Source organism: Mobula birostris, chromosome 19, assembly GCF_030028105.1.
Source record: "Mobula birostris isolate sMobBir1 chromosome 19, sMobBir1.hap1, whole genome shotgun sequence".
Lineage (NCBI taxonomy): Eukaryota > Metazoa > Chordata > Chondrichthyes > Myliobatiformes > Myliobatidae > Mobula > Mobula birostris.
This window is the reverse complement of record NC_092388.1, coordinates 42,011,203-42,022,143: the sequence shown is the minus strand read 5'-3', so window position 1 is coordinate 42,022,143 and position 10,941 is coordinate 42,011,203. Positions and strand designations below refer to the sequence as shown.

The following is a 10,941-nucleotide window of genomic DNA, read 5'->3' as shown; positions in this document are numbered from 1 at the left end:
TGCTGTCATTAACAAGGTGTTGTCACCCACAGAACTACCTCTGTTATTATGTTTGGTATGAACAACTGAACCCCTTGACCATATTTGCATGTTTTTATGCATAGAGTTGCTGCCACATGATTTAGCCGATTAGTTATTTGTATTAATATATAGGTGTAACTAATAAAGTGGTCACTGAGTTTTTTTTTAAATCACATTTGAACAATCTGAACAAGATTTAAGAAAATCTTGTACGCACTTTTTTGACAACCAGGCATGGTACAGGCCAGTTACCAGACCTATTAGTAAATAGTCGACATCTTGGAAGCTCATTCAAGGAGAATTCCTTCAGAACAAAAATCAAACTTTTTTTAAACGAGGGAAAATTTTCAATTTCCATTGATTCTACTTGAAACAAACATTCCTGTTTAGATTATTGCACAGCAGATTTGAAAATATTTCCAGCTTCCTGACATTACCTGTTTTTAAATATTTATAATGTAACCAATATATCATGAAAGCAAAACAGGACATACAGCTTTTTAGCCAGAGACAGCAAACTGTATTTGTTGTTTAAAGAGCCATGTACACAATTCAATAAGTCCAGGATGTTGGACATTTACACAGATCTGAGATATTATTAGAATGGAATTTAATTTGAACCAACTGAAAAATACAAAAACTAATGAAAAGCACTACCAACCAAATTATATAATTTATAAAAGTGATTGAGAAGTTGCATATTCACTTTGTTAAATGGTCTCCTTTAAAAATTCAAAGTACCGGGAGGAGGGGTGGGTGGGAAACGGGGTACAAACTGAAGGGGTCACAAAAAAACAGATCAAAAACCTGATCAAAACCTTTGGATATGTATCTTTGCTGACACTGATGTATTCTACATGCATCTCATGAATTTGGATAGTACTTTAGAACAATATCAACATCAAGCCTCAAAATGTGGAAAACTTTAAGAAATCAACAAAATCAGGCTTAGCAATAAATCCCGCTTTCATAATACACAAAGAACTAAAGCAGGTCAGTCAATAGTTTTTCAAAATTTACTTAAAACATTAAAGTAAACATTTCCTTGAATTTAAATGGTGGTGACACAGAGCCTATTTCTTTCAACACAATCTTAGAATATGTTTGTGTTAATATATCAAATGCCATAATGAGAGGTAATGGGGGAGCTTCTTACAAGAATTCAAATCAAATATTTAAAAGTTTCCCCTATTAAAAATACTTAACCTGTCCAGGAAATTAGCAAGTTAGTATTTGGACAAAAGTATCTTTAAAATTTGTGCTTTCTGTGCACAAAATTAATCTCTCTCATAAGATGAAAGCGATGTATTTTTTCCTCTTTGGGGCAAATAATGCAGTCTTGGCAACAGCTAGGCAGTATAAAATTCAAAGAATGACCTTGCTTGTACTCTGAAAACGTCTGAATGCAAGACAATCCTACCCCTCACCAAACAATTCCCATTCATTTGCAACTCCAAACTCTCAAGACGTCAAACTGATTTCAGAATTTGCAGTCGGCCAGTTCCCCTGGTTGCATTACTAGGTATTTATCTGAGTACTTCTCTCCCCTAACCTTCTAGCCCACCTAGCACAGGGGGAATGAACATTGCATTAACTGACAAGTTAATGAAAGACTAACTTTCATTAAAGTTAATGAAATGCTTTGAAAGATTACAATATTTCAAAAAGTGGCATCATCCTTTACCATGGGTTCCTCCTTGGAAAGTGCAATAAATGCTTACAAAAAGAAAGTGCTGCTAGCAGCAATCGTTGTGTTCTGTGTAGTGCATCTCTGTAAACGTCTTTCAAACTGTACAGAAAAAAAATCTATAAAACAAAATTCAGGCGCTTTGGATTTCTTTCCCCATTCTGAAGAAAATAAAAGTAGCTTTCCTCCGAAGTCCCGGGATGTGCATTTACTTTCTTCAGACCTGACACGGTGAGCCTTCTGTAGAGGGACTGTCCAACTCCTGGGCACCTGATGGCATCATAGTGTTCTGCTGTGAAATTTCAACTGTTGGACTAGGAGTATATGGTGGAGGAGCATCACTCAAACTGCAAGCATCATACCCCTCTGGTACAGACAAAGCACGAGCCTCTTCAATACTGCCGGTAGCATGTTCTGTGTATGGCGGTGGTTTTAAGTCATCTGTAGGGGCAAATTGTACACAAAAATTATGTATTAAAATGTCTCAGTAAACAATATCACAGCATATTTGTAAAACATGATGGTACAGTCACTTGGTCCCATCTACCTCCATCCTTCCCTTATCCGTTTACATTTATCACTTAATAAGGTCTGCTTCTACTGTTCCTACTTCAACCCCCAGTTCCACCACTCCCCCAAGTCCTTACATGTTGCCACCTATCAACAACCAAGTCTTTATCTCCATACTCCCCCAACTCCCCAGCTTCATTTACCTATTCTCCCCCAATTTACCTGGTTCTACCCTATCTTACTTCTAAACACCAGCCGCCTCCCTGCCATATTCTCCATGGTGATACACGGTCTCAGCCCATAATGTCACCCAACCCTTTGTGTCCACAGATGCTGCTTGATCCAGAGTTCTTCAAGTATTTTTTTTCCAATTATTGCTCCAAATTTCAACATCTACAGGCCATCATGTATGCATTGACAGTACTGTTGTAGGAACAGAGCACACCATAAAATCTCCAAACCTCACAATAACTAACCCACATGTTGTTGATTACAAAAAGTACAATGCCTTCTGAACAAAATGTACTGTCTGCAAAACTGTTGGAATTCCTGAATTAAAAATTAACATGTACCTGTCTGACCTCTTGGCACTGCTTCATATGGAGGTGGCACTTCTAACTGGCTGTAAGAAGGAGCATGTGGCAGGGATCCAGAAGGTTCCCCAACTGAGGCATCATCCTGGCCACCATACCAACTATACCACATGGGACTCTGTAACAAAATTAAGAAGGATGACTTTAATCTTATAGGGAAGAAATAAAATGCATGTATATTCAATGTTTTTTTAAAATGTTTTAGTACAAAACTCACATTTTTATACGATAAACGTTCCAATAACCTATTATTCCCATCTGTAAAAACTGGACTATACAACTTCAAAATCATTTATAACCTTTCAACTGTAAGAGCCAAATTTCAAAGCATGTTACATTGTATTCAGATCAAATCTCGCAATGCTATTAAAGCAGAATAATCCATCTCCAGGTTTATGTTGCTCCCACTTTCAATGTTTACCTGTACATGCATACCGAAGAATAATGACACAATTAAGTATCTTGTTAGTGGCACAATCAAGATACAGTATGTCAAAGCCTATATCATAGCATGATTTAGCTAATCTGAAATAACTTGGCCTCAAATGGCCAGTCAATTTTAGTTTGCATACTGAAAAAGGACACCTTGAGAAAACAAGCTATTTTAGATCTTGCAATGAGCAATGAGAAAGATTAATTAATTCCCTTGTAGAGAAGGAGTTCATGTGAAAGAGGACAGTAAGATGTTTGAATTTGACTGTTCTGGTCTAATACTAAAATTGAATCAAAACCACAAAGGGAGAACTGTATAGTCCCAGTCTGGTAGACTGGGACAAACATTTTTCGTGTTTGTTCACTGTAACATTTAAAAGTTACCTGGTGCGTAATGAATATACTCTCAGTGGCCATATTGTTAGGTGCACCTGCTCGTTAATACAAATATCTTATCTGCCAGCAATGTCACAGCAACTCAATGTATAAAAGCATGCAGACATGGTCAAGAGGTTCAGTTACTGTTCAGACCAGACATCACAATAGGGAAGAAACATGATCTAAGTGACCGACCGTGGAATGATAGTTGGTGCCAGATGGGTGGTTTGAGTGTCTCAGAAACTACTGATTTCCTTGGATTCTCACACACAACAGTATCTAGAGTTTGCAGAGAATGGTGCAAAAACAACAACAACAAAAAGCATAGATGAGAGGCAGTTCTGTGGGCGAAAACAGCTTGTTAATGGGAGAGGTCAGGGGAGACCAGACTGGTTCAAGCTGACAGGAAGCTGACAGTAACTCAAATAACCACGTGTTATAACAGTGACGTGCAGAAGAGCATCACTGAGCATCATTTCTGGTCAAGGTAACACCTGCATACAACACTCACACAGTTGACACCCTCTGGATAGACCACAAAACTATTTATTTCACTTCTCTTAAGCCTATTACGTATGTTTTTCCACCTTAAATGTGTTTCAGGAACTGTTGTCGCCTATGATTTGCAGTTTGGAGATCACTTGGGTAATCCAGCACTTGTTTTACTTTGTGCAAAGGAGGGGTATCTGGGGCTTGATGTTCTTGAGGCACTTTGTGCAGGGGGGAGGGTATTTTGGGTGTGGGGGGGGTCAATGTTCCTGTTCCATTTTTGTGTGTGGGAGAGGGTGGATTTGGGGGTCGATGTTCTTAAGGCATTTGGTGCGTGGGGTGGAGGGGGTTTGGGTGGGGGATTGATGTTCCTGTTCAGTTTTTGTTTGTTTTTTTGTGTGGGGGAGAGGGGGGATTTGGGGGCTGGAGATCACGTTGCTATTCTTTATTTTTTTCTTTGTTTCGTGGCTGGAAAAGAAGAATAGTACAACTATGGCTGACGTGAGAAGTCAAAGCTAATGTAAAAGCAAAGAGAGCATACAACAAAGCAAAAGTTAGTGGGAAGACAAGATTGGGAAACTTTTAAAAACCTACAGACAGCAACTAAAAGAATAATTAGGAGGGAAAGATGAAATATGAAAGCTAGCAAGCAAACTATTAAAGTGGATAATAAAAGCTTTTTCAAGTATGTAAAAAATAAAAGAGAATGAGAGTGGATATAGGACTGCTGAAAATGAGGCTGGAGAATACTGGAGGACAAGGAGATGGCAGATGAACTAAATGAATATATTGCATCAGTCTTCACTATGGAAGACACTTGCAGTGTGCCAGATGTTTAAGGGTGTATGGGAAGAGAAATGAGTGCAGTTACTATTACAAGGGAGAAGGTACTTAAAAGGCTGAAAGACCGAAGAATACACAAGTCACCCGGACCGCCCCAGGATTCTGAAAGAGGTAGTGGTACAGATTGTGGAGGTATTAGTAAAGATCTTTCAAAAATCATTGGACTCAGACACGGTGCCAGAGGACTGGAAAATTGCAAATATCGCTCTACTCTTGAAGGAGGAAGGCAGCTGAAAGGAAATTATAGACCAGTTAGCCTGACATTAGTGGTTGTGAAGATGTTGGAGTCAATTGTTAAAGATGCGGCTTTGGAGTACTTGCTGGCATAGGACAAGATAGGACAAAGTCAGCATAGTTCATTTAAGGGAAAATCTTGCCTGACAAACCTGTTGGAATTCTTTGAGGAGATTACAAGTAGGATAGGTAAAGGGGATGCAGAGGATGTTATATATTTGGACTTTCAGAAGGCCTTTGACAAGGTACCACACATGAGGCTGCTTACCAAGTTAAGAGGCCATCGTATTACAGGAAAGTTACTAACATGGTTCAGGCATTGGCCGATTGGTAGGAGGCAGTGAGTGGGAATAAAAGATCCTTACCTGGTTGGCTGTCAGTGACTAGTGGTGTTTCGCAGGAATCAGTGTTGGGACTGCTTCTTTTTATGCTGTATAAAAATGATTTAGATGATGGAATAGATGGCTTTGTTGCCAAGTTTGTAGAAGATACGAAGATTGGTGGAGGAGCAGCAAGTGTTGAGGAAACAGGTAGACTGCAGAAGGACTTAGGCAGATTAGGAGAATGGGCAAGAAAGTGGCAAATGAAATACAATGTTGGAAAATGCACGGTTATGCATTTTGGAAGTAGAAATAAATGTGTAGACTATTTTCTAAACAGGGAGAAAATCCAAAAATCTGAGATGGAAAGGGACTTGGGAGTCCGTGTGCAGAACACCCTAAAGGTTAACTTGCAGGTAGAGTCAGTGGTGAGGAAGGCAAATACAATGTTAGCATTCATTTGAAGACGTCTAGAACACAAGAGCAAGGATGTGATGCAGAGGCTTTAAGGCACTGGTGGGGCCTCACCTTGAGTATTGTGAACAGTTTTGGGCTCCTCATCTAAGAAAAGATGTGTTCGCATTGGAAAGGGTTCAGAAGAGGTTCACAAGGATGATTCCAGGAATGGAAGGGTTATCATACAAGGATTGTTTGATAGTTCTGGGTCTGTACATGGTTGAATTTAGAAGGATGAGGGGGGGGATCTCTCTGAAACCTTTCGAAACCTGTTGAAAGCCCAAGACAGAGTAAATGTAGAAAGGACATTTCCCCATTGTGGGGGAGACTAGGATAAGAGGGGACAGCCTCGGGATAGAAGGGTGTCCATTTAAAACAGATGTGGAGAAATTTCTTTAGCCAGAGGCTGGTGAGTTTGTGGAACTTATTACTACAGGAGGCTTTGGAGGCCGGGTCATTGGGTGTGTTTCAGGCAGAGCTTGATAGGTTCTTAATTGAACCCAGCATCAAAGGGTACGAGGAGAAAACCAGGAAATGGGGTTGAGGAGGGAGGGGAAAAAAAAATCAGCCATGATTGAATGGTGGAGCAGACTCTATGGGCCAAATGGACAAATTCTGCTCTTAATTTCAGAGTATTATACTTTTATAACAAAAAACCTTTGAACTCAGAAAATGTTGAATCTTGAAGTGGATAGGTTACAGCAACAGAAAACCACAAATATACTCAGTGGCCACTTTATTCAGAGGATTACAGTATATACCTAATAAAGTTGCCACTGAGTATATATTCCTTTATTTCAGGAGCCACTTCTCAAAGACAGTCATTCACAACAAAATCATTATCACCTCAGTACAGCCTTTGGCCATGTGGTATCTCAAACCCAGCATATGGTGATCTCTGCTCTCCTGTTCACTTATGATACATGGAATACCCATAGCAGGTACTTCAAAATAACATGAGATCACAAGATATAGGAGCAGAATTTGGTGAGTTGGCCCATTGAGTCTGCTCCACCATTCAATCATGGCTGATTTATTTTTCATCTCAACCCCATTCTCCTGCCTTCTTCCCAAACCTTTGATGACCCATCAACCTCTGCTTTTAAAATACCCAATGATATGGACTCCACAACTGACTGTGGCAACGGATATACCATAGATTCACCTCCCTCTGGCTAAAGAAAATTGTTTTCATCTGTTATAAAGGGACCTCCTTCTATTCTGAGGCTGTGTTCTCTGGTCCTGGACTCTCCCACTATTGGAAACATCCTTTCTACATCTACTCTATTTAGGCCTTTCAATTGTCAGTAAGTTTCAATCCAAAGAGATACACCGACTCTACCACGCTGCCTCCGCAAAATCCTCCAGATTCATTTATTAGGATAACAAACCCATGTTAGCGCCATCCATCCATGCCAACATCTCCAAATGAAATCAGCCAGCTTCGAATGTCAGTCTGGTGTCAGGCGCACAAGACTTCAAAACAGACTCTCTATACTCGTATCTCTGAGATGGCAAGAAATTACTAGGTGGATCAAGGTAAAGATTCAAAGATGTTCTCACAGCCTCCTTGAAAAAGAGCAAAGTCCCCACTGACTCCTGGGTATCCCCTCTCCGGGGTTGTTCAAAATGAAAAGCAGGGATGGGGTTGAGGATGGTACTGAAAAATCACTTCAATTTGAAAGGAACATCTCAAAGTGCTGTGGAAAGAAAACGCTGCCTTTCAAACTACCTACCTACCCATCCCATCAAGTACCTGCTGTCTTATCTCTGACAGAGGTTGCTGACCCCATATTGGTCTCATCAGTCACCTCAATAATTAGAATATAGATTGTTATTGTATAATATCATTAAACATTGGCTAGATCACAAAGTACTAGGTGTATAAATGTACTGGAATAGGTGCAGGGGAGGCTCACAATGAAATGTCATATTCTCAACGGTTGTAACAAGGTAAATGCTTGAAGGATAATGTAACCAATATTGAAATAATAATAAAATGGCTGACATACTCAGGTCACACAGCAGCCACAGAGAGATCTTGAACTGTTGAGTATTTCCTGCAATTTTGGTTTATATTTCACATTTCTAATATCAACAAGCTTTGTTAATTTTACAATAATTGTAGCAAAACCCTCCCCCAAATTAGAAAAAAAAGTAAACATACACAATTGAGCACCAAAGCATGCTAAATCTTTGGAATTCTCTTGTTCAAACTGCAGAAATTATATACTTTAAGGTAGTGGTCGCTAATCAGTCGATCTTTGACACTTTCCCAGTCGGTCCCGAAAAAAAATGAAAATACACAAATACTGTTCTAATGTGAGCATTATAAAAATAAGTAATACTAATTAGGATAATGGTAATATAGCAATACTTCTGCTACTGAAAGCTGTTTGTAAAGAGAGATTGTTTCTGGGTTGCGGTGTTTTAGTTCCGTTCTTTCTGCCCAGTGCGCATGTGTGTGGCTCCCCCGCCATGCACTGTGATAGAAAAAACCCTGCAACCCAGAAATACTATAATTAGTATTACTAATTTTTATAATGCTCACATAACACATTTAATTCTGTTTCACTATTTAATTTTATTTCAACACTAAAAATAAATGAATAAAAACTGACTGTTGCACTCAGTGTGATGACTGGGGCTGAATACTTTCTGCTAGTTCCCTGAAATTTGGCTCATAATTACAGACAGCCAGTTTGAGACAGTCTGTGAGGTATCTGTCAGTAAGTAGGGTTGCCAACTGTCCCGTATTAGCCAGGACATCCCATATATTGGGCTAAATTGGTTTGTTCCATACAGGACCGCCCTTTCCCGTATTTCCCCCGCTAAGATAGAGCACCCCTGTGAAAACGTTTGTAAGCTGAAATGGCATAAAGTGAAAAAGCAATTACCATTAATTTATATGGGAAAAATTTTTGAGTGTTCCCAGACCCAAAAAATAACCTACCAAATAACACATAAAACCTAAAATAACACTAACATATAGTAAAAGCAGGAATGATATGATAAATACACAGCCTATATAAAGTAGAAATAATGTATGTAGTGTAGTTTCAGTTAACAGAATCAAGAAGATTAAGCCAAAACCGATTTGTAGGGAAAAAAAAAAAAAAAAAAAAATCGGCACGTACATGCATGCACACGTCACGCATGCGCACACAGGTGCCTGCGCAAGGTTTGATGGCCATGGTAGTCTTTCTCGGGGTAAACACAAGTGTCCCGTATTTGATTGCTACTTTTGTCCCTTATTTGGGAGTGAGAAAGTTGGCAACCCTATCAGTAAGACAGCTCCTGCACTTAGATTTCATAATTTTCATCTGTTGCAGCACAGCGCCCTCGCGAACCGCCTGACAGACTGAATATTTGAATGGACAGTTTCCTTTGTTAGACTGAATGTTGAATCTGCCACGTTTTTCAGGTACTTTGTATTGGTAAACTGTTACTGAGACACTAGTATGTTTCAGAGGTACGCAAGATAATGACACCACTATTTTTTGTTTCCCAGTTCTTTTACATTTGGGGAATGTTGGAATTTAAAGGGGGAGAAGTGTCCTAATGTGAGCATTATAAAGATAAGTTAATACCAATTAGGATAATGGTAATATAGCAATACTCCCGCTACGGAAAGTTGTTTGTAAACAGAGGTTGTTTCCGGGGTTGCGGGGTTTTGCTTCCGGTCTTTTCTGCGCATGCGTGTATAAGCCCCTCCACCGCTTTAGTTTTGCCGTCCCAGATAAAGTTGTTCCTTTGGACATGAAGTTGTCCAGTGGTCCTTTTTCCAAAGCAGAAGTTACTACAAAAGGTATGAAGTATTGCAGACATCCCACCTCTCCCGGAAGTTCCGGGAGTCTCCCGCATATCGATAGTGGCTCCCTGACGCCCAGAAATTATATACAATATCCTGGAAATAGATTTTTTTTTTTTTTTTTGAGAGGGAGAGCAAGCATCCTGATTGGTCTCTCTTCGTGCTAAGAGTGGTCCCCAACCACCGGGCCGCGAGGAAACAATATGATTTGGTGATATGAAATGATATGAGTCAGCTGCACCTTTCCTCATTCCCTGTTACGCACTGTTGAATTTTAACGCACGCGAGGTCATCAGTGACCCAAGACATGCAAAGAAATGGGTCAGTGACCCATTTGTGAATGTCCCCAGTGCATCATCCATGTCAGCGTGGGAAAAAGATCAACTCCTCCAGCTTGCAAATGACGGCAGGCTGGAAAGTATGTTTGACATAACGTCTCTGCCAGCATTCTGGCTCAAAGTCAAGGCTGAATATCCTGAGATAGCCACAAAAGCACTGAAAACGTTGCTTCCATTTCCAACATATTTCTGCGAAGCGGAGTTTTCTGCAATGAATGCAAAGAAAACTAAATTGCAGAATAGACTGGACATGAGGAACTCCCTTCGAGTATCGCTGTCTCCCATCACCCCTCGATAGGACTGTGTTGTTGCAGGAAAACAAGCCCAGGGCTCCCACTGATTCAGCAATATTGGTGCGTTGCAATGATTTTATATGTTCATACGAGGAAATTATGCGGTGTGTTTAATATCCAAACGTTACTTAAAATATTATGATGCTATTGACTTATAAGTGACTTATAATTCAGTGGTCCCCAAACTCCGGGCCGCGAAGAATACAGCGGTGGCCGGAACACACCCAGCACATCTTTAAGAAAAAAACCGATGTAAACAAGCTAATTTAAATGTCAGTCCAGATCAGAGGCGATTGTCGATTGCGTCGTCTCTGATCTGGGCCGATATTTACGTGCCGGGCGGTACCCAATGAATTAGCTTGTTTATTTCAGCTTTTTTCTTAAAGGTGTGTTGGGTGCGTTCTGGCCATCACTGTACCACTGCATTCTTTGCAGCCCAGAGGTTTGGGACCACTGTTATAATTGACTTACCACTACATTCATGCGAGGAAAATATGTGCTGTGTGTTTAATATTAAATTCATTAGATAAACCCCT

At 39.9% G+C, this 10,941-nt stretch overlaps 1 protein-coding gene across 1 annotated transcript in view; it reads right to left on the bottom strand.

The window, feature by feature from the left end:
- Positions 1–420: 420 nt before the first annotated feature.
- The window catches only part of LOC140212551 (uncharacterized), a 58,285-nt gene continuing 47,764 nt past the window's right edge, over positions 421–10,941 (bottom strand). Inside the window, exons 4-5 of the mRNA XM_072283511.1 lie at positions 2,791–2,929; positions 421–2,149 (exon numbers count right to left, since the gene is read on the bottom strand). Of these exons, the coding sequence (XP_072139612.1) occupies positions 1,926–2,149; positions 2,791–2,929 (363 nt within the window). The 3' untranslated portion in view covers positions 421–1,925. The remainder of the gene's footprint in view (positions 2,150–2,790; positions 2,930–10,941) is intronic.